The sequence below is a fragment of the Pongo abelii genome, chromosome 1 (assembly GCF_028885655.2).
Source record: "Pongo abelii isolate AG06213 chromosome 1, NHGRI_mPonAbe1-v2.0_pri, whole genome shotgun sequence".
Classification (NCBI taxonomy): domain Eukaryota; kingdom Metazoa; phylum Chordata; class Mammalia; order Primates; family Hominidae; genus Pongo; species Pongo abelii.
In genome coordinates, this window is record NC_071985.2 from 52,673,466 (window position 1) to 52,698,467 (window position 25,002).

General features: G+C 36.3%; 1 protein-coding gene across 3 annotated transcripts; it reads right to left on the reverse strand.

Annotated features, from left to right (window-relative positions):
• Positions 1-7,157: 7,157 nt before the first annotated feature.
• Positions 7,158-23,063, reverse strand: CFHR2 (complement factor H related 2). 3 transcript variants are annotated; one of them, XM_009239727.3, is made up of 5 exons: positions 22,863-23,063; positions 17,149-17,343; positions 15,770-15,946; positions 8,724-8,906; positions 7,158-7,898 (listed from the first exon to the last, which is right to left on the reverse strand). In XM_009239727.3, the coding sequence occupies exons 1-5, from the start codon at positions 22,918-22,920 to the stop codon at positions 7,699-7,701; spliced, it is 813 nt and encodes a 270-aa protein (XP_009238002.1). In that variant the 5' UTR covers positions 22,921-23,063; the 3' UTR covers positions 7,158-7,698. The 3 variants fall into 3 exon arrangements, with proteins under 3 accessions (XP_009238002.1, XP_024103806.1, XP_054379853.1); XM_054523878.1 differs by lacking the exon at positions 17,149-17,343 and having other exon boundaries at positions 7,559-7,898; positions 22,863-23,002; XM_024248038.1 differs by lacking the exons at positions 15,770-15,946; positions 17,149-17,343 and having other exon boundaries at positions 7,553-7,898; positions 22,863-23,033.
• Between the last annotated feature and the right edge of the window lie 1,939 nt (positions 23,064-25,002).

A 25,002-nucleotide genomic window follows, 5' to 3' on the forward strand; every position in this document is an offset into this window, starting at 1 on the left:
TGTGGGGTTTTGTATCTGCTATATCTATAAGCTCCTTCATCTCACTGCTGCTTACCTGTGTGATCAATGTGCTGGAGAAAAGATTTTTGTTACACAGACTAATAAAAAACAAAGAAGCAGGTTTCTACTAATCATGTTTTATTTTTCCTTTGAGTAATATTAATGATAATAATAGCTTCAGTGATCTATTGCATATTTACTATATGGTTATAGATATTGTTGAATACCCACTACACTGAAAACTATTTACATACATTTATGAATTAAAATCTGATTTCAAAAATGTTATCTCCATTTTGCAGATGAAACAGATATAGGGACATGCTTTCTATACATATACATTACTTAATCAGTGAAGCAGTATTTAATGAAAGACATAGACATTTATTGAGATAGTTTTCATGTAGAAGTATTTTATTTGCTTTTATATATATTAAGTTGTTTAGTTTTACCAGGTGGTAAGAATGTTGGTGTTGGACTGCTGAAGAAATTCAGAGGACTCAAACAGCTTGTACTCAAAAAAGGGCTGTATCACAGGCAAAGGGCACAGCAACAGTAGGAGAGGGTAATTCATTGAGAGATCCATCCATAGAACTGACACACAGACTTCTTTGTCCTACCACCACTGGGTCATACAGGATGCATTTTATCTCCAGATACAAACCACATCAGCATGTGTGTGTGAAACCTGAATTTCCTTTGTTTCACTGAAGCATATGCTGTACATCACTCCAGTAAAAGCCCGCTGCCTCCCAAATCCATGGCATTTTGTTCTAGAAATGGTAGGGTCTTAGAGAGACAATTTCACTCTTACAGGTGTCTGAATAAAAGGTAAGAGACAAAATTATTTTCTTGCTCTAAGGCTGTCTAGAGGTAAACAAAGCTATGTTTGATTTTCCCTTTTAATAGTTACATAACTATTCCCTTTTAATAGTATATTCCCTTTTAATAGTATATTTGTTAAATATCTTATTTAGGTAATTATGTCACTTTCTTTTTATCTATCACTTATTTTAACCCAAACTTTCCTCTCCAAAAAGAAACATCAGGCTTCACCATCGAGCTAATCCATTCACTGGAAATAAGAATCGTGCCAGTACCTCTCTCATGATTTATTTTCATTCATATGGGGTAGGATTAGAAATGTACACACTTATTGGCCTGCTACTTCTACTTGGTAACAAAGCATTTGTCCCTGAAGGCCCAGTTAGGCCAGGTGAGAGGACGGGACATTCTAGCTTCTGTGGTCTTTGTTGCAACTACTCTGTTGCACCCAGATAGTGTGAAAACAGCCATGGGGAATATGTAAACTAGTGAACATGGTTGTGTTCCAGTAAAACTTTATGGACACAAATGTGAATTTCATATAAATTTTATGAATATAATTTTAATTATAAAAATATTATTCTTATTTTAAATTTAAAAAGATGTCAAAATGTAAAAACCATTGTAGTCAGAGCCCTACAAAAATAGGCAGCAGGCCACAGTTCCCCATGACTGTCATTTGCCAGTCCTTCATCTGGTCCAGCAACCCCTTCTGAATTCAGTTAAATTAAAAACTATAGACAGTAACTCCTGTTTAAATATGAGTGATGCTTCAAGAACTGTTCATTTTAAACTGGACTCAGAAATTATAGCGTAAGGCAGAGAAGAAGGAAATTGTGATGTGTTTGGAAAGACTTGTAGATAAGTGCCGGTTTCATCCCCAAATCGTGTTTCCTCTACCTCTGTATCTAGGAAATTTATCTAATAGTAAACCATCTTTGATTTATCTCATGTTTACCTTTTTTGTTTTATTTTTATGTTTTACTTCTATTTTAGATTCAGGAGTATATGTGCGGGTTTGCTACGTAGGTAAATTGCGTATCATGGGGGGGTTTGATGTACAAATTATTTTGTCACCCAGGTAATAAGCATAGCACCTGAAAGATGGTTTTTCTGTCTTCACCCTCCCATCCTCCACCCTCAAGAAGGCCCCAATATTTGTTGTTCTCTTCTTTGTGTCCATATGTATTTGATGTTTAGCTTCCACTTATAAGTGAGAGCATGGGGTTTTTGGTTTTCTGTTCTGCATTAGTTTGCTTAGATAATGGCCTCCAGCTCCATCCATGTTCCTTCAAAGGACAAAACCTCATTCTTTTTTTGTGGCTACATAGTATTCCATGGTGTATGTGTACAACATTTTTAAAGTCCAGTCTACCATTGATGGGCATTTAGATTGAATCTCTGTACAGACCAATGGTGAATTCCGAAAATGAATCAGTAATAAAACCCTACCAACCAGAAAAAGCCCAGCACCAGTCAGGTTCTCAGCTGAATTCTACTAGATATGTAAGGAAGAGCTGGTACCATTCCTACTGAAACCATTCCAAAAAATTGAGGAGGAGGGACTCCTTGCTAATTCATTTTATGAGGCCAGCATCATCCTGATACCAAAACCTAGCAGAGATACAACAAAAAAGAAAACTGCAGGCCAGTATCCTGATGAATATAGACACAAAAATCTTAAAAAACAAAACAATCAAAATGTATCCAGCAGCACATCAAAAAGCTAATACACTGCAATCAAGTAGGCTTTATCCATGGGATGCAATGTTGATTCAACATATGTAAATCAATAAATGTTATTCACCACATAAACAGAACAAATGACAAAAACCACATGATCGTCTCATGCTTAATTTTAATGCACAACTTAGTAAATGAGCCTTTTCGTCCTTTATCACTGCACTTCCCTGACTTTAGTTTTTTTAAGCAGGTATTTCAATTAATGATTCCAAATATTTCCACTACTCTGCAGATGATAAAGGATACTATATGTTCATTTGATATGGTGTTTCTTTGAACATTGTTGTATACCATGTGCTGTAATATAGTATCCTTCATCAGAAGAATGTAACTTGGTGGGCAAAAATAATTTCAATTCTTTTTTTTTTTTTTTTTTTTTGAGATGGAGTCTCGCTCTGTCGCCCAGGCTGCAGTGCAGTGGCGCAATCTCGGCTCACTACAAGCTCCGCCTCCAGGGTTCTGGCCATTCTCCTGCCTCAGCCTCCCGAGTAGCGGGGACTACAGGCACCGGCCAGCATGCCCAACTAATTTTTTGTTTTTGTATTTTTAGTAGAGATGGGGTTTTACCGTGTTAGCCAGGATGGTGACGATCTCCTGACCTCGTGATCCGTCTGCCTCAGCCTCCCAAAGTGCTGGGATTACAGGCGTAAGCCACCGCGCCCGGTTAATAATTTCAATTCTTTAATTGTCATGTATTAGATTTAACTTCCATGAAAAAAACCAAGTCTCAATGGCCTTCAAATCTTGCTTAATCTTCCTGTTGTTAAAAACAAACAATATGGTGAAAATCCGTCTCCACTAAAAATACAAAAATTGGCCGGATTTGGTGGTGCCAGCCTGTAGTCCCAGCTACTTGGGAGGCTGAGGCAGAAGAATCGCTTGAACCCGGGAGGCAGAGATTGTAGTGAGCTGAGATCATGCCACTGCACTCCAGCCAAGGCGACAGAGCAAGACTCCGTCTCAAAAAACAAACAAACAAACAAAAACAAACAAACAAACAAAAACCACCCACGTAATAAAATCTATTTATTAGCTCTATGCTGGTCCATCATTCCTGTGGATATGTCCCAATGCATTTTTTAATCTTACAACTCTTACTAAGAAACTGGACAATTATGATTAACCATTTGTGCCTTTTCTGGTGCTGGTGTTGGTTTGGGTCCTTCTGTGACCATTCATTTCATGTACCTAAGTAGCCACTTCTAGGTAATGACCCAAAATATCTATTTGTTGACTCCAGTTGCTTTCCAGTCCTGGTGGAGTTTTTATTTTGGTAGGCAGCTACATGTCCCAATTTTAATTCCCATAAAGGTAGTGTATCAGGCAAGAAGTATTTGAATCAACTGCTTTCCTATGAATTAGTCCCTGACCGTGGTTTGCTATCAACCCATGTGATTGCGTTTTTAATGTACTCAAAATCTTCCATAATAGCTAGGAATAGAGATTAACGTTTAGCCCACTGGGCTGGTTTAGTTTTATATTTTCCCATGAGGATCTGCCACAAGTCTCCGGGTAGAGAAGTGACCATTCTTTTATGAATGGCTATCAGAGAGATAGGCTGATCATTTAGCCTCCTGCAGCAGATGGTCTAGTGAAAGAGCCCTTGTTTAAATTATTCCTTCTATAGCCTAAGACAGAGCCTCAACAGTCTCTGCAGTAAGTCCCAGAAGAAGAGAAGCTATTTACTTACGAATATGACCAGGGCTGCTACTGTACCCTCTTGTAGAATTTTCTTTCGTATACAATGCCCATTTAACGATGGAACTACTTTGTGCATTCTCTCCTCTTTTGGTATGTTTTTCAGATAAAAACATTTGGACACTTCAAAAATTAAAATAATTTTATACCCTTAAGTTATTAGAGGAATTTTAATTAATGCCCTATACCATCTCAAATGGCAGGTAATTTGTGTCTGCTTTTTTTTCCTTCGTTATTCTTGCTAAAAATAAATTTATTATTCTTCTGAAAGAATTAGCATTGGTTCATTTCATTTGTTCTTTGAGAAGATTACTAAAATAGATTTTTTTCTAAATTGAATTTGCTTCATTGATTTCTGCACTAATATTATCTCCTGCTTTCTTATATTGTAAGCTTAGTTTAGTGTTTTGAGATGTTTATTCTTTTCTAATACACCGTTTAATGACATCTCACAATTCTATGGGACAGTAATTTTGGTGGGATTCAGACGGATAATTCTTTTGTTTTTTGGGGCATTAATAAAGACGTTCAATGTTATTTATCTGGTACATATTCTGGAGTTGAGGGTTTAATATGTCTTCAGTCACATATTTGGTGCTTTGCCAACAATGGGTGAAATTTGGGGTTCAGGTGACTTCTGTCACTCTCAGGGCCTCTCTACAGGGTAGTAAGAATTCTCGCATACTGGTTAGAAGCTACGAGAGACCAAGCTGCTATTTTTTTTTAAAGCTTTTATCCATAATTGACATAGAGATACTTATACTATATCCTATTGGTCAAAGCAGTCATGGGTTAGCACAAGTTCAAGATGATGGGGAAATAGGTCACTTAGTCAGAAGATTTTCAAATTATTTGTGGACATCTTTAATCTGCATAATGTAACTATGCTGCATTACATGCTAATATTTTAATTATCTCCACTCTGAGGTACATACGTGTCATAAAAATGATTGTAATTAAGAATGTACTCCATTATGATTACTTACCTAGTTCATCTTCGTTGGTGACATCAAATATAACCAAGTCTTAACTATTTTAGAAATCATATTAAATTTCAGTTTTCAAAGTTAAATTGTATTTCTGATGAAATTGTACTGTTTTATTTCTTTACCTACATAGTGCTCACCCATGTTTTTGGGTTTTCTTCATGTTTCTTTAAGAAAAGTTTAAAAACAAGTCTGATGTTTTCTTTAATTTCATAGAAGACTGATAATGTGACTCTTGTTAAAATTCTTGCAAGAGAAACTTGTACACCAGATCCAAGATAAATAAGAATCTGGGATAAGGTGCTCAAATCATGCTTTTTAGGTTGTTCATCTAAAATAAGTGTAATAAATAACTGGATTTCATAAGATGCAGCTGAGGGAGCTCACTGACTCATAAAATACAAGAGATGGAGGAACTTAAGAGATGACAGACACTCATCAATTATTGTCTCTCTTAGCCACATGCATTCTGAGGACAGATTTGGACAGTCAGAAGCCACATGTGGGAGTTACAATTCTCACTATGCTCTTGACATTTATTCCTGTTTAAAATAACTTTTAAAAGTTAACGTAATGATAGGTAAAAGTGTGAATTGTTAGTTCTGAAAGCAAGATCAGTGCTGTTAGCTGAGCAGTGTAGGAGTTGCAGAGTGGTATCAGAAATGGACACTCAGCTTCTCACCCTCTTCATGAGATGGTAAAGGCACCATGAAATTAAAAAAAGGGTAGGATGGAGGGTCTGACAAACTTCTATTGCCAGGGTGTTACCAATCCACTTTTTCTTTGAAGGGAAAATCCTCTGAGGAGGATTATCCTGGATGAATAGTAGGAGTGGAGTTTGGATTATATGACTTTGACTCCAGAATTTGTGAAAAAATGTATTTAGAATAAGATACAATATGATGGAGAAATTAGTAGAAATACAATTTCTTGGTTGCTGCTAACAAGTTTGGTGAAATTAAAACATCTCATGGTGGAAAGTAAAGAAAATGAACAATTTAACCCAGCAATATTGAGAGAAATATTTGAACCAAAAATGTGTGACAAAGGTTCTGATGGAGATTTGGGAAGATACAGTTTAAATCATGGCACTCCTTCAGTCTGACCCTTCATCAACAGATCCTACCTTCCAAGAGCCAGGTTTTAGAGATCAGATGACCATAAATACTAGAGAAATAACATTAAATATATGGTCTGTTTTGCAAAACAGAAAAATATTGGTGCCTGCCAGGTTAATTTTAACCACAGATTCTTTAAAATAAATGGTTTGTAATTTGGTGGTGAGTTCAATTACCAGCTTATAGTCAGACTTTGGAAAAGTTCTCTCTTCACCAGGTCTTAGTTGTTCTTGTTAAATGAGAATTTTATAGTTGGTTGAACTAGCCTGTCTAGTGAATATTAAGTGATACAAATCCTAGGAAGATAGTGAGAGATTTTAATTGGTTAAAAAAATTAAGTGGTAAGATGATGTATTAGTGTTTCCCAGAGAAACAGAATGTACAGTGTGAGATGTATGTAGATAGATGAGATAGAGAGAGATATTTATATGCTATTAGTTTACTTAATTTGTGGGTATATGCAAGTCCAAAATTCACAGGCTAATGGAGTAGAAGCTCAGACAAGGGTTGATGTTACAGTCTTGAGGTAGAATTTCTTCTTCTTTGGGAAGCCTAAGTTTTGACTCTAACTGCTTCAATTGATTGAATGTGACCCACCCACATTATCAAGGGTAATCTTTACTTAAAGGCAACTTATTGTAGATGTTATTAACTCCATTTATAAAATACCTCCTTCACAGCAACACTTAGATTAACATTTGATTAAATAACTGGGCTTGATAGCCTAGCCAAGTTGACACATAAAACTAGCCATTGCAGTTGCTAATTCTCACCAAAACACAAATTATTTTGATTAGTTATGTGGATATACATAGTTGCAAGCTCTGAAAGAAGGCTAACATGAGCTCCCAGGCCGTGACTGTTAGGAATTGACATTTCAAGATACCTGGGGTAACATCTAGATATAATTCCTTCAGTTACCAATAATATACTATGGAGTACCAAATAGCTGGAGGGAGAATATTTAATGCTCCTAATCCAAAGAAATGAAAAATATTTGAGATAATGGATATACTAATTACCCTAACTGACCATTATACATTATATATATGGAAACATTACTATGTACCCCATGAATATATACAGTTATTGTCAATTTTTTTAAAAAGAAAAAAAAGACAATTCCTAGGTTGTTACTTAGATTTGGTGAAGATAGTCTTCACCATTGTGACATGTCTCAGATTGTAATTGCATTTTCACAAATCAACACGAAACTTTATTTATGAATAAAAATGAATAAAACAGTACTTGAAAAATGAAATTGACAACAAATTTAATAGTAAATTCAGAAAAAGGTGTGCGTTTTACTAATAGTAACGCCATTGATTCTATTTTTCTTCACAACTGGGATATACCAGTTTCCCATTCTGACATACTGCTCGAAATGAATGAGATTTTGTTGGATAATATGCAGATTTACAAACAAATTCAACTATGTCACCTGTTCTTGAATAAAGCTTTTGTTGGTTTGTCCACTTTAATTTTATGTTATATTTTTCCATAATTTCTTGTGATATTACACATGGATCTGAAAGTAGAAAAAAATGAACATAAAACATTAAGTAGTATGCAAATCTTCATAGGCTCTCAGGTTTTCAAGTAGAATGTTGTATGATGGTTGAGGAATTATTTCTCAAAATCCTTTCCAAACCAATGCTATAAAAACAAAATATAGATTTAAGTAAAGTTAAAATGGTAAATGATGTAAAAATGAGGTACTATGTTTAATGGATGATAATTTGATGTTATTACCAAAGATTCATAACATCAATTGTCATATTAAGACAGTTGCATTTTAGAACCTCTCATTGCTGTTTTTGTTTGATTATGATATTGGTGAAAGAATCCAAACTTTCAGTAATAAGATGAACAAGAACTGGGAATCAAATAGAGAAAGGTAATGACATTAATAGCTAATAATATGGTATTATTTACTTGAAATTTGAAAAGAGAGCAGATTTTAAGAGTCCTCATCTCTCTCTCTCTCTCTCTCTCTCACACACACACACACACACACACACACACACACACCCCTACACACAATGGTAACCATAGGTGGTGATGAATGTGTTAATTAATTTATAGTAATCATTGCTTTATAAATATATCAAATCAGCATGTTGTAGAACATAAATATGTATTCTTTTTATTTATCAACTAAATGTTTTTAAATAAAATATAAATATAAAGAGAAAAATTTCTAAACTTTACATTCTATCATATAAACATTTGGTAGGCAAGCACTCAGCAGAATGCTTGTTTGTTAATCTGTGAAAATTCTATTACAAACAGTGAAATATCAGACTCATCACACTGATTTTTCCAGAATCCATGAGAATATTAAAATACTTACGTAAGCATTTTGGTGGTTCCGACCATTGTCCATTTCTACATGTTATTTGATTGTTACCCTCAAGTTGATACAAGTTCTGGCATTGGTACTCAACTGATGAACCTGGAGCATATACTGACAACGGGAATGAAGTAATGTCTCCATTGTCAATAGGTGGAGGGGGCCCACATTTTTCTGCAGAAACTAAAAAACCATCATTTGATTTACTGGGAGAGCAAATCAAAATACAAGTTCAAATAAGGCAAATACAAACAAGGCACTTTATATTCTATCAGGGCTTTTGTGATTTGTGCTGAATGAAATGATTCCTGGAGTAAAATTTATCCTACGAACTGAAAGTTAAATTTTAAGTTCTTTTCTCCTCACTCAATGAACACATACAGCATTAAGAAAGATGACAGCTTATAGTATTCCAGGATTAAGAAATGTTTTTCTAAATGAATACATGCTAAACAGATAGAAAGCTATGACAAAACACAGAAAGTTTCTTATTTTAAATTCAACATTCTTTGGAGTTTATTGGGCCTGTAGTCATTTCCTTCTTTATTTTCGTTTGCCTTACAAAAGAAACATTAACTCCTTGAAAAATTTTAAGAATACAAATTAATAGAAAGTAAAAGGGAATTGCTGGATTCTTGGTATTGGCAAAATGAGGAACAAACTTTTCTACCTTTTCCTTATGCTAAGTACAACTCAAATTTTGAACACAATGTAAAAAAAAAAAAGGAAAAGAACATAAAAAGACTCTGAAAGATGTAGAGAATTTGATGTGGCTGGAGACTTCACAACTCAAGGAATGACACAGCAGGGTGTTGTGTGGGTTTTCTTTTGGACTCCTTTGTATCCTGGATAGGACACTGGAGAAGACTGCAACCCAGTATTGATATGAGGTTCAGACAAAAAAAGAAAATCCCCAGAAGAGCCTACTTTCTATACCCAAAAGCCCAGGAAAAGAGCAGCCTTACAAGACAAGAATCATTTTTAACAATAACTTACATACTGTAGGAAAGATCCTAAGAAGCCAGTGACCACCCTCCACACTTCCAGATAAACAGAGGTCAACTGAGGAACCTAGACTTCTACCCACATGGTCAAGTAACAAGACACCTCTCCCTTTACCCATGATGTCAGCAGAAGCCAAATGGGAAACCTGGGCTTATACCCAGCATGGCAGCAATGGAACCTGCCAAATAAGATTTTTTGCAATCCAGTACTAAAAATATAACACCTAAAATATCTGGAATAAATTTAAAAATTACTCTTCATATTAAGGACCAGGAAACTCTCAAAAGGGAAAAGACAATTATTAATAACAAAAGACAACACTAAGAAGACACAGATGTTGAAATTGACGATGCTTTAAAAAATCCAATAGGAATTATAAACCCAAATAGTAAAACAAGAATTAAAAAACATCCACTGGATAGGCTTAATAATACATTGGGGGATGACAGATGAATAAATTCATGAACTTCAATACAGAGCAATATTAATTACCCAGTCTGAAAATAGACTGAAAACAGAAAGCTGAACTGAGCTTAGAGACCTTTAGAATACAACAAACAACAACAAATAAGGAGAGGCAATCCAGAAAGAGAAGAGAAAAAGTACTGGGCTGAAAACAAAAAAATGACTGAACACTTCCCAGATTGACCATAAGGCATAAATAAATAGTGACATGTAGAACCAACTAATACTATACAATATTTTTCTCATAACTTGAAAAAATATATCAGCTATTTTGACTTAATTACATTAAATTATTCCAAATCTCTCAAAAATACAAGAAGGGAGTGATATTAGAAGACTGAGGAGATATTGGTAGCTGGAGCACTTGAGATTGCTCTTTTTTGCATTCACATCATTTATTGCACATACTTGCCACCTGATATAGTTAGGCTTTGTGTCTCCACTCACACCACTCATATCTTATCTTGAATTGTAATCCCCAGGTATTGAGGCAGAGACCTGGTGGGGGGTGGTTGGATCATGGGGATGGCTTCCCCCATGCTGTTCTCATGATAGTGATTGAGTTCTCATGAGATCTGATGGTTTTATAAGTGTTTGGAAGTTCCTCCTTTGCCCGCTTGTCTCTCTCCTGCTGCCTTGTGAAGAAGTGCCTGCCCCCGCTTCTGCCATAATTGTAAGTTTTCTGAAGCCACAGCCATGTGGAACTGTGAGTCAATTAAACCTATTTTATTTATTTATTATTATTATTTTTTTGAGACAGAGTCTTGCTCTGTCGCCCAGACTGCAGTACAGTGGCACTATCTCAGCTCATTGCAGCCTCTGCCTCCCCAGCTCAAGCGATTCTCCTGCCTCAGCCTCTCGAATAGCTAAGATTACAGGTGTGCACCACCATGCCTAGCTAATTTTTATATTTAATCAAAGACAGAGCTTCACCATGTGGCTCAGGCTAGTCCCAAATTCCTGACCTCAAGTGATTCACCTGCCCCAGTCTCCCAAAGTGCTAGGATTACAGGTGTGAGCCACCATTTCCGGCCAAACCTATTTTACTGATATATTACCCAGGTTGGAGAAGTTCTTTATAGCAGTGTGACAATGGACAAATACAGTAGATGGGTACAGTGGGCACTGCTATAAAGATACCTGAGAATGTGGAAGTGACTTTGGAACTGGGTAACAGGCAGAGGTTGGAACAGCTTAGAGGGCTCAGAAGAAGACAGGAAGATGAGGGAAAGTTTGGAACTCCCTTGAGACTTGTTCAATGGTTTTGACCAGAATGCTTATAGAGATATGGACAATGAAGTCCAGGCTGAAGTGGTCTTAGATGGAGACGAGGAAATTATTGGGAACTGGAGCAAAGGTCACTCTTGCTATGCTGTAGCAAAGAGACTAGTGTCAATTTGCCCCTGCCCTAGAGATCTGTGGAACTTTGAAGTTGAGAGAGATGATTTAGGGTAACTGGAGTAGGAAATTTCTAAGCAGCAAAATGTTCAAGAGTGACAGAGTATAAAAGTTTGCAAAATTTGCCGCCTGACCATGTGGTAGAAGAGAAAAACTCATATTCTGGGGAGTAATTCAATCCTGATGCAGAAATTTGCTTAAGTTACAAACAGCCAAATGTTAATAGCCTAAGACAATGGGGAAAATGACTCCAGGGCATGTCAGAGATCTTTGAGGCTTTCCCATCACAGGCCCAAAGGCCTAGGAGGGAAAAATATTTTCATGGGCCTGGGCCCTGCTGCTGTGTGCAGCCTCAGGACCTGGTGCCCTGCTGAGTCCTAGCTGCTTCAGCTCCAGCCGTGGCTAAATGGGGCCAACATATAGCTCAGGTCATTTTTTTTAGAAGGTGCAAACATTGAACCTTGGCAGCTTCCATATGGTGTTGTGCCTATGGGTGCACAGAAGACAAGATTTGAGCTTTTTTTTGGTTCCAGGTGGGAACCTCTTCCTGGATTTCTGAGGTGGTATGGAAATTCCTGCATGTCCAGGCAGAAGTCTGCAGGGGTGGAGTCCTCATGGAGAACCTCTGCTAGGGCAGTGTGGAAGGGAAATGTAGGGTTGGAACCCCCACATAGAGTCACCACTGAGGCACTGCCTAGTGGAGCTTTGAGTAGGGACTACTCTCCTCCAGACCACAGAATAGTAGATACACCAACAGCCTTGTACTATGCACCTGGAAAGGCTGCAGGCACTCAATGCCAGCCCATGAGAGCAGCCCTGGGGGCTGAACCCTGCAAAGCCACAGAAGTGGAGCTACCCAAGGCCTTGGAAGCCTACCCCTTGCATCAGTGTGTCCTGGATGTGAGACGAGGAGTCAAATGAGAACTTTTTTGGAGATTTAAGATTTAAGGAGTGCCCTGCTGGGTTTTGAACTTGTATGGGGACTGTAGCCCCTTTCTTTTGGCCAATTTCGCCCATATGGGCAGAAAGTTGGAGGGAAATTATAAAGCAAATTATTCCCAGTTTTACCAAACGGGTAACTAAATATCAGACTTTCTAAAAAACCCATCTTCTAGGTTTTTTGAACCTTTGCATTATTCTCAACTCCATCACTAGTATGTTTATAAAAAGCAACTCATTATGAATATCTTCTGATTCAATTAGAAATAGTTATGTATATGAATATGTGTTTATTTTTCTTATTTAATCATCTTTCATTAATGGTTAGTTTATAAAAGTATATATTAATTCTTATGTAAACTACATAATTGACATTCAAGACAAAGTAAATAATCTGAATAAATCAAGTATATACAAAAAATTTGAAATATTTTCTAATAATCCCATAAATATTATTTAAAGTAACTAGTTTTATGTACTGTTATTGGCACTTTAATGGTTTGATTGCAGTTTACTCAAGCAAATCCCACTAGAATGTGACTCATTTCACTTATATAAAACTTGTATCCCTAAATCTCTGTATTTTATTCCAATATTTGGATGGCAATTCTTTATTGATTATCATCTTTTAAAAAATCTAACTGTAAAAACAAAATGCCATTGAAAATAATTGATCTGTGTGGGTACAGTGGCTCATGCCTGTAACGTCAGCACTTTGGGAGACCAAGGTTGGTGGATCTCCTGAGGTTGGGAGTTGGAGACCAGCCTGGCCAATTTGGTGAAACCCTGGCTCTACTAAGAATACAAAAATTAGCTGGGTGTGGTGACATATGCCTGTAATCCCAACTACTCAGGAGGCTGAGGCACAAGAATCGCTTGAACCTTGGAGGTAGAATTTGCAGGGAGCCAAGATCCCACCATTGTACTCCAGCCCGGGCAACACAGTGAGACTCTGTCTCAAAAAAATAAATAAGTAAATAAGTAAATAAATAAATGAATAAATAAATAAATAAATGATCTTGGCTGATGTAGGGTTTCCCAGCTGCTTTATTCATATATGGTTATTGCATGGTGTTGTAAATGGAATAACAGCCCCCAGAGATTGCGCTGTACTAATCCCTGCAACATGGATTACCATAACTTGCAAAATGTTACCTTATGTGAAAAAACAGACTGTGCAGCTATCGTTAGGAGTCCAGTTGCCCTGAAACTTTATTAACTCTCCACAGTGTTCTTGAGCTACCATTCAACCTTGGACATAGAGTGTTCACTAAATTCTTCCACTTTGGAGATTCTGACTTCCTCCATCTACTCTGATAACCTCAATATGTTGCCTTACGCTTTTGGAATAAGTGACAGGCAGAGAGGGAAAGGTAGCAATATTCTGAGAACTTGAACAAAAAGATGTGTTCTTTGTCAGATTAAATAAAATTTGCTAAGTTTTGAAGCAAGTTTATTTTGGCAACTTAGTTTCTAAATGTCATTACGCACTGAATGGAACCAGAACTTACTGGAGGTATGGTTGATTCTAGTTCTTAGATGGGGAAAACATGAATTAACCCAGGATATTTTTTGTGTCACAAAGCAACAGACTTAATCAAAGCCTAACAAAGTCTTATAGACTGTACACAAGAGCTAGCTTGTATGGGATACAGCTGGTCAAACTTAATTTGTCAAGCTTCTAAATTATAATTGTTGGGCTGACAATAGCCATCATCCCACGAAATGAAGAGAGCTTGTTCATGACATAGAGAGAGCATGGAAATATTTATGCCATCACTGAAACCTATAAATCCTAAACCCTATTCAATCACTGGAATTTTCTGGTATTCATAACATTTGTTCTTTTTTTTTTTTTTTGCAAATGTTAATAATGTTTAATCCTCTAGTAATAGAAAGAGGCTATGACTTCACTGTTTACTGAAAAACTGTCAGTTTCAGCTGTTTTAAGAAGACTCAATTTTCTAAAAGTATAAATTTAGTGAAGACAGGGTCTCACTCTATTGCCCAGGTTGGAGTGCACTGGTGCAGTCATAGCTCACTGCGGCCTTGAACACCTGGGCTCAAGTGATCCTCCTGCTTCAGCCTTCCCAGTGGCTGGGACTACAGGCACACACCACTGTGCCCTGCTCTAGAGGTTTAAAATTGAGAATTGAAGATGTGGAATAATATTTGATAACATAACATCTTTTGAAAAGCATACCATGGATTCTATTTCCTGATAGGATGGAGTAGCTGGTATCAACATAGCCTCCCACTGGAAAAAAATTAGAAAACTGTACAAAACGTATTTCAAGAACACCAAAAATCACCCAGCACATGACCGTGATGACTAAGAAAATGAAAAAACCTCGAAATCCCAAACTACCATAGCACACAGCCCCATCTGTTTGCTGGGAGGCCTTTTCTAGACTCTGTGCTGTGAGGGAGAACCCAGCAAGAACTCAGTGGTCTTCTTTAGTTGAGACTAATAAGGTCAGTCTTGGAGACTATGGTGGCCAGAAGTTACTGGGCATAGCAGCAGAGAGAAAGTGGTATGAAGAGAAAGATCTATAGAAGTCTCCATGGCGCTCCTTGTGTTTTTCGTTGAATACTGAGCTGTGCAAGTGTAGGACGGAATTGTATTGGGCTGGGCAAAGAACAATTACTGAGGAGCTATAAAGATGAAGAATTACAAGAGTTCACACAGGACTGGAAAGTGCCATCATTTATACCATAGGTTTCCAAAAGAATCGTTTTCCAAATGCGAAGCTACTCACAAATAAACATACCTCTCAGAAGTATGGACTTTCTAAAACTTAGGAATTGATGATTTATCGAATAGAGCATATGAATTTAAATAAAGATAAATATTAAGTGCTGTCTTACTTATAAGACATTTTAACTAGAATTCGACTTATTTTCACTTCAATACATCAGTTTTGTAACCATTTCTTGTCAACTAACCTGATACTATAAACCACACACAGGTATTACTTAAACTTCAAGGGATTATCTTCAAGGTGTATTCTTGTCTAACATTTTTACTTATCACATATATTTGATTTATATAAGTAGGCAAACTATGTTATTGCACATCCACTTAGACACAATTGGAGCTGAGAATCAAATGAATAATGATAGAAGTATGCGGTAAAACCTATATTTATTTAACCTATATTTAATCTGTAAAAAAAAGATTTATTTCTTTTAAACTTTATAATATATAACAGCATCTGAGAGAACAGCATTGTACTTACCAGTGGACCTGCATTTGGGAGGAGTGGACCAGCCCCGTTCTACACATGAAATGTTGTTCTCATTGTTTTGAAGTCTGTATCCTGTGTTGCAAATAATTTGTACAGTATCACCTTCCAGATGTGTTTGTCCTGAAGATTCAGAATGACCATTTTCCACAAAAGGAAAGAAACACAGTCCTAAAGATCAAAAACGGATTAATAGACAAGATGGAAGTAGCAAAGAAAAAGTACAACTGCACTTTAAAATATTTTAATAAACCGGGTGAAGTGGCTCAAGCTGGTAATCCCTACACTTTGGGAGGCTGAGGCAAGTGGATCATTTGAGGCCAGGAGTTCGAGGCCAGCCTGGCCAACATAGTGAAACCCTGTTTCTACTAAAAATACAAAAATTAGCGGGCATAGTGGTGCACACTTGTAATTCCAGCTACTCTGGAGGCTGAGACAGGAGAATCACTTGAACCTAGAAGGCAGAGGTAGCAGTGAGTCGAGATGGCACCACTGCACTCCAGCCTGGGTGACAGAACGAGACTCTGTCTCAAAAACAAAACAAAACAAAACAAACAAACAAACAAAAAACCAAAAAGGAAAGCTTTCAAAGCTGAAATCAAATATAAACATTTTCAAAAGAAGTTAAGTCATGCTACTATATATATGATGAAATATATTTTTGGTTCTTTTATATGTATATATAGAAGAAAATATTTCATGTTGTTGCTCTATGTTTTTTATAATGAAATATTTTATGTTTATAAACTCTTTTAGGGACAAAAGAACATCTTCATATATCTATTTCTCTCTTAACTCTCATAAATGTTTCTTAGGAGAAAGATTATTGCTATCTCCTTTGTTGCCTCATCTATCTGTCTCCCAATTGTTTTCTCTTTCAATACACCTGTTATCATTGGAGTCTGCTCTCTACATTTATTGGAGGGTTAATATAGCTACACTTTGAAGGACCAAAGAAATTATTTATTGAAATATAAAAGTGAAAATGCTAAACCTCCTTGTAATATGCAAAAGAATGGTAAATTCAAAACAGAATATGTATAAAAATGACATTTAAAAGGAAAACTATGATCAGGCTGCTGCCAAATGAATATTAGTAAAGAAATATTAGCAGTCAAATATATTAATCATCAGTTTAAAAAAATTAATATATTTCAACATGTAGAGCATTTCCAGTTAATGCAAGACAGTTGACATATTTATTCTTCATTGATTCTCATAGGAGCCATCTCAAAATAGAAGGGCTACATCTCCCATCTTTCCAGCTCCTCTGGTCACTGCACCTGTGATTATCAAGACCTTATGATCTTGTCTGGCACATCCTTCTCTATTCACTGAATGACATCCATTTAATGAACAGGGCATTTACTCACTGAGACACTTTGGTGTTGGTGACCATCCTTCTTCTGTGCATGTTATGCGAGTCCAAAAGGATTTTGAAGGAGACACAAAATTATATTCACAGGAGTAATAGAAAACTTCCCCTGTAGGGACCTGGGAAAATGGCTTATATTTTTCTTCATCATATAGAATTCCATGGTTTATTTTTGGAAAATCACAGAACGTTGCTGGAAAAATAACACAAAACTGAAGAATTACATAATAAGCTACATAAATAAATCACTAGATTATATTTTAATCATCTCGTTTAGTTTTTTTCTTTCATTTAGCTTAAATGCCTTTAGCTTAAATGCTTTCCAGTGTCCAAATTAGGAATGAAAAGACATCACTAATTAAGAGTACATGAGTATTTGAGGAGGTAATTGTTAATGAATATAAAATTTATATTTTGGAGTGACATGAAATATGAACTCTCCTGCAATGTCTTCAAGAAGAAAACCCTCACACAACAATTTAAGAATGAAGGCAGAGTGTAAGAGTAGCAAATCTTCCTGATCTACATAGTATACAGTAGAGGAGTGATAGGGTTTTTCTTAGCTCTCAATTTACTTCTTTTCTCTATTCTTATTGATTGTCATAGGTATCTCCACCAGAAACTCTGTCCTATTTTTTTTCTGGTGCAGAAAAGATGTTGGGTAGTTAGTTTTGTTTTTTGTTTATTAATATCATTTTGAACATTTTCTGGTTACAAAGTTAATATAGTTTCAGTGGAAATAATTGAGAGAATAAAGAAAATCACTAAGAACAACTCAAGATAAAGTTAGAGCTAAATTCTGGTTAATGTTGTATATACAAATACGTATTTGTGTATTTGTATTTATATATTTGTACTTGTATATATATATATATGGTCAGCCCCACTGGTTTCACATCCTCTGATTCAACCAACTGCAGATCAAAAATATTCGGGAAAAAAACAATAAAAAGACAATAAAACAATAAAAATAATGCAATTAAAAATACAATATAACAACTATTTGTATAGCATTTACATTGTATTAGGTATTATAAATAATCTAGAGATTACTTAAATTGTATGAGAGGGCTGGGTGTGGTAGCTCATGCCTGTAATCCCAGCACTTTGGGAGGCTGAGGTGGGTGGATCACTTGAGGTCAGGAGTTTGAGACCAGCCTGGCCAACATGGTGAAACCCCATCTCTACTAAAAATACAAAAATTAGCCAGGCGTGGTGGTGCACGCCTGTAATCCCAGCTACCCGAGGGGCTGAGGCAGAAGAATCACTTGAACCCAGGAGGGGGATGTTGCAGTGAGCCGAGATCATGCCACTAAACACCATCCTGGGGGCGACAGAGCAAGACTCCGCCTCAAAAGAAAATTAAAATAAAATAATTGTATGGGAGGATATGCACAGGTTATGTACAAATACTGCATCATTCTCTCTTAGAGACTTGTGTATCCTTGGATTTTGCTATCTACTGGGGGTGGGTAGAGTCCTGGAACCAATTCCTTGAGGATACTAAAGGACTAATGTATATATGTATATATACATCCATACACACGATGGTGCAAGATAAATTAAAACAATGTAGAAAATGGGTGAAATCTTCATACTTTTTGACTCTTTCTTTGGGTACACATACATATATATACACACTTTTTTTTAATCAAACTTTATATTTTATTAACAGGTTTTTCACAGCAAAATTGAGTGGAAGGTAGAGATTTCCTGTATACCACTTCCTCTTCCCTACCACATGCATAACCTCCCTCACTGTCAATATAATTATCACCCAAAGTTCATAGTTTATGTTGGGGTTCACTCTTGATGCTGTACGTTCTATGGGTTTGATATACTTTATCTTTGAGTACGTATTTAGCTCAAGATATTTCGTCAATATAATACTGCTCTTTGTTTTTATGTCAAAATCTTTTTGCAATATAGTACTGCTGCATAAGAAATAATTTTATTTTTCATCTTATTTGGAAGATGTGTGCAGAAATTAAGCGGATAAATCAAGAGAAATTTCTCTTTTTCATCTATCTAGAAGTAATGTTTAATGTTGCACAATATTTGAAATATTTTCACCCTGTGAAACCTGAAATTGATTATTTAACTGTTTAAAATTTGACATTAGATAGTTTTGGTAAAGGTATTGAGGGAAACACTCCCGTCTTGATAATATTAACCTACCATAACTCTCAATTATCCTTCACTCCTCCAAAATTATAGTAGTTTATTTTCATACATTTGTACCTACATATTCTTTGCTATCCAGAATAACTTGGTTTTCATCACCCAGTTATATTGTACCTATGCTTCAGAACTAACTCTATGACATTCATCAAATATTCATTGTGCATATCTGCAATGGTGCTAGCTAGGAGTGCTAATGTCTTTTTGCAAGCTTCCTTTACACAACCACCCACTTCAAAAGTAGAAAATAATTTTTCTTGTCTCAACATTCTGATAGAATATTATGAATATATTTCTTCTGGGATATATATATACACACACACACACACACATACATATATACAGTCGTACAGATATTCACCACATAATGACATTTTGGTCAATGACTGACCGCTTATGTGACAGCGGACCCATAAGATTATAGTGTAGTTGAAAAATTCCTATCACCTAATAGCCATCATAACATTGCAGTGAAATATATTACTCACATGTTTGTGGCAATGCCGGTGTAAACAAACCTACAGCATTGCTAGTCACATAAAAATATGCCACACACAATTTTGTACAGTACGTAATACTTGATGATGATAATATAGAAGTGTTACTGGTTAATGTATTTCATATAGTATAATTGTTATCAGTATTTTATAGTTCACTTCTTCTATTCATTAAAAAAATTAACTGTAAAACAGTTAATTTTTCCTGAGGCAGGTCCTTCAGGAACTATTCCAGAAGAAACCTTTGTTGTCATAGGAGAGGACAGCTCCATGCCTGTTACTGCCCTGAAGACCTTCAAGTGGGACAAGAGCGGAGGAAGAAGACAGTGATACTGATGATCCTGACCCTTTGTAGACCGAGGATAATGTGTGTGGTTGTGTCTGTTTTTAACAAAAAGATTCAAAAAGTAAATAAATATGTAAAATATTTAAAAGATAAAAGCTTATAGCACAAGAACAGAAAGAAAAAGTCTTTTGTACACCTCTACAATGTTTTTTTAAGCTAAATATTATCTCAAAAGACACAAAAATTAAAGTTGATGAAGTAAAAAGGTTAACATAAACTAAGGTTAATTTATTATCGAAGAAAAGTTTGAAATAAATTTAGTCTGTCCTGGGTGCATCAAAAGCTCAGTAATTAGCACTAAAGAACTTATCCATGTAACCAAAAACCTCCTGCTCGCCCAAAACTATTGAAATAAATAAATAAATAAAATAAAATAAATTAGTTTACCCTAAGTATACAGTGTTTATACCACCTCTAGTAGTGTATGGTGATGTCCTAAGCCATCACATTCACTCACCACTCATGTAATGACTTTCTGAGAGCAACTTTCAGTCCTGCACATCCTATTCATGGTAAAAGCCCTATACAAGTCTGTCGTTTTTAATGTTTTATACTGTATTTTTATTGTACTTTTCTATATTTAGATAAACATATACTTACAATTGTGCTACAATTGCCGATAGTATTCAGTACAGTAACATGCTGTACAGGTTTGCAGCCTAGGAGCGACAAGCTATACCATATGGCCTAGTTACGTAGTAGGCTATAAAACCTAGGTTTGTGTAAGTCCACTCTATAATGTTTGAATAAGAAGGAAATCACCTAAGGACGCACTTCTCAGAACGTGTCCCTATCATTAAGTGATGCATGACTGTTTATACACACACACACACTCACACACACACACTCACAGTCACCTATATATAGCCTTGCAATTTATTTGCCTATTTATGTTTTGCTTTTCTTTAGGACACTATAAGTTGCAGTGAGGTATGGTTAGGGTTGTCATTTTCTTCCAGTTTCTTTGCTACATGAAGCACAACATATTGCTTGATAAATATTTTGCTACTGGAAGCATGCAGTTTTCTATGTATAAAAATGTGTTGCTTCAGTGTGTTGTTTTTGCTGTTTGGCATGTCTCTCAATAGACACCTAAACGACAGTGTAACACACACTTACAGATCATTTAACATCTAGGCAACCTTTAGATAGAATTTCACTGAAGTTTCTCCCAGAGACTGGATTGAAGCTTGAACATTTTTTTGGTGGGGGAGGGTTAGGAATTGTCAAAATTCTATATATTTCTCTCATATTTTTCACTTATTTTCCACTGCTTCCCCCCTATTTAGAAATCCTTGTGTAATGCCATGTGTAATAGGTGTATAAGCCACTTAATAAATACCATAAACACAGACTTAAGAAAAATCAAATACACTCATACAATCGCACTCCTGTGATTACAACTCAGCATTAAAAGTGAAAACAAAATAAAATGAATTTCAAGGGCCAGGTGTGGTGGCTCGTGCCTGCAATCCCAACACTTTGGGAGGCCGAGGTGGGCGGATCACCTGAGGTCAGGAGTTCGAGACCAGCCTGACCAACATGGAGAAACCCCATCTCTATTAAAAATAAAAAATCAGTCAGGCATGGTGGTGCATGCCTGTAATCCTAGCCACTTGGGAGGCTGAGGCAGGAGAATTGCTTGAACCCAGGAGATGGAAGTTGTGGTGAGCCGAAATCATACCATTGCACTCCAGCCTGGGAAACAAGAGTGAAACTCCATCTCAAAAAAAAAAAAAAAAAGAATTTCAAGCCAATAGAAATAATATTTTGCAACATTTCTAAGGGCAAATATTTAAAGGAAAGCATTTTATTGTTCATGTTTTTCTCTTATGTCAGGACTGACGAGAAACTGTTCAAATAAAACTTCAAAGGTCTGTAAACATTAGGAAAGAGCAAAACAGTAAAGTTAAAACTTTCTGGAAATCAAAGGGTAAAGCATAGTGATCAAACTTCCATGTACAGACATAGTTTATTTAGTATCCTAGAACTTGGTGGAGATTTTGTTTGCAATTCCTTTGATATGGTGGCCTTAATTTCAACATGAAATAAAATGGGACCATTTATAAAATATCGTAAGAAGCAGTTTGTAGTATTAATAAAGAGGTGATACATTACTTCATTCTTGACATTTAAGAGCTCAGAAGAAACAATTTCTTGACAGTTCACTGGTTTATATATACATGATATTTTCTATTGTTTCAGTAAAATATATTTCCCTCTGTTGAAGGATAATTAGATTGAAATGGGAATTCCTCCAATTTAATGACCTTTAAAATTTAAATGATCAAATCTAGGAAAATAAAATCCAAAAAGCATTTTGAAGGTGGCCAAATCTTTTTGAGATTGATTTTTCTGTTTAGTGGCATTGCAGAGTTTATGCAGAATTACACTAATACTTCACCTTGCCACCATTATTATGGCAGATTTTCCCTCATTTAATTCCTCTTTACATTCTCTATTTGGTGGCCATTTACCTTTGCAACTTAGAGGATGGAGAGAACTAATTTTATTCTATTTTCCTGCTAATTGCATGTTAGAAAGTATTTCCATAAAATAGATTAATATTATAACTCATTTAAAATATTTTCATCCATTTATTCATTTAAAAATATGTAAGCATACACACAAAAACTGATAAATGAATCTGAAAAAGGAACTAAATATTCAGGTCCGTTTTGAACTTACCTTCTCCCCCAACAGAGGATATCCGTGAGATTAGAATTACACTGACCATGAGCCACATGCTTGGTAGTTCCAATCTTATATAACTAAAAATACTTCAGTGGTGGTGGTGTTGCTTTGAATCTGCTTTCATTAACAGTTATGAGCATGACTTTGAATTTCAGTGTACTAACTGGAAGCTAGTTTAGTAAAGTCCTTTGTGGTAAACATCAAAGTTCATGGAGGGTTGTGCAAAATAAGCAAATAGTGTCTAATCAGTGTTTTCACAATAATACTCTGAGTTTATCATGTAATATTAACTCGAGCAAAATAAAAGCTGTTCAGTTTCCTTGTTGTGGTCCCTGAGTCTCTGAGTTTGGAATATTCAGAAATGGGCCATTGAAGAGGAAAGAGGAAGCCCCTTCTTTTTTCTAGCCAAGAGTTCAGCTACATCAATAAGCAAGCAAGTGAAGGTGATCAGTCCTCATCTTAACATAACAGCATCACTGTTCTAGTTATAAATTCCACTTAAAACTGGTATTAAGAATGAGGTAACTTCAGACCATCCTGGCTAACATGGTGAAACCCCATCTCTACTAAAAATACAAAAATTAGCTGGGCGTGGTGGTGGGTGCCTGTAGTCCCAGCTACTTGGGAGGCTGAGGCAGAGAATGGCGTGAACTTGGGAGGCAGAGTTTGCAGTGAGCTGAGATTGCACCACTCCCCTCCAGCCAGGGTGACAGAGAGAGACTCCGTCTCAAAAAAAAAAAAAAAAGGATGAGATAACTTCTTAATAGTTTTCATATTTTGTAGACTGTAAAAAGTCAAATCAAGAATAATTTTTGGTCTGTAATGGTTCCCAAAATTTTTGAACAAATTTTACTTCAAAATAATTTTGTTCAGATGGGACTTTGAGAATGGGTATTTATGGGTCTTGGTATATTCACTCACCACCAAAAGGCAGCAATAAAACTGGCAAAAATTACAAAAATAATCTCTAGAAATTGGCCAAAGAGCATACTGTTGGGAAATATTTATTCCAGAAAGTCCACATGAATCTCAGTAAAAAAGAGTGGCTGCTTTTATCCACCTTTGTCTCACAGCCCAGTTCTGTGGCTCAGAAGTTGAACCCTGGATAGGCAAGCAGTCTGTGTGGACTGTAAGCTCTGCTGCCCCACTGGAGGGGAGTGACTTTATAGCGTGGAAAAGTCCCTGCCCAAGGATCCTATTGAATACAAAGAGGTAACAGTGGGAAGCAAGTAGAGAAGATTAGTATGTGTAGAGTATATTAGCTGGGGCAAGCAACAAAGTGGCCAGTCAGCCAAAAATTTAGGGCAAAATTTGGAGAAAGGGACAGCCTAAGGACTCCCACTAAGATGAAACTTACTGATGGTGGTTCAGAAGTCAATGGGAATGCATATAGCTATGTTCAATCAAGAAACCAGAGAAGTCTCTGTGAGCTACTAGTCTCCGCTATTGATTCTAGTCTATCTAAAGTTTATCATTTCCAAGTAAACTAACTAAATTATCTAAATATTAAGTGTCACACTCTAGACCATTTCAACAATCTTTTTAGCTCACTTACTCTACTAAATTTGTTCCAACCATTCAATGACCCTGATGCTTTTTCACTATTCTTTTCCCTTCACTTTCTCTCTTCCCACCATACCCAAATTAGATTCAGTGGTTCATCACTGTAAGTCAATCCCTTGCACACACTCTCCTGCCCATTCCTTTCTTTCTATCTGTAATCCAAGTCTTAGAAAACCTCAATCCTTTGCAAATAAATTCTCTGCCTGCCCTGTCCCTGAACTGAAGCAGCAGAGTGTGTCTACAAGAAAAACAAATGCAGTCACCTCTCCAAGATGGCTGAATAGGAACAGCTGTGGTCAGCAACTCCCAGCGTGATCAGTGCAGAAGATGGGTGATTTCTGCGTTTCCAACTGAGGCACCTGGTTCATCTCATTGGGACTAGTTGGACAGAGGGTGTAGCACATGGAGGGGGAGCCAAAGCAGGGGGGGCATTACCTCACCCTGGAAGTGCAAGGGGTCAGGGGATTTCCCTTTCCTAGCCAAGGGAAGCTGTGGCAGACTGGACCTGGGAAAAATGGGACACTCCTGCCCAAATACTGTGCTTTTCCAAGGGTCTTAGCAAACGGCAGAC

Coding starts and splice junctions, on each gene's coding strand:
- CFHR2 (XM_009239727.3), bottom strand. CDS start 22,920: ATGTGGCTCATGGTCAGTGTAATTCTAATCTCACGGATATCCTCTGTT. Junction 8,907..15,769: donor TCCCAAATGCAGGTCCACTG/GTAAGTACAATG, acceptor ATGGTTTTTTAG/TTTCTGCAGAAAAATGTGGG. Junction 7,899..8,723: donor GGAACCACCAAAATGCTTAC/GTAAGTATTTTA, acceptor TTCTACTTTCAG/ATCCATGTGTAATATCACAA.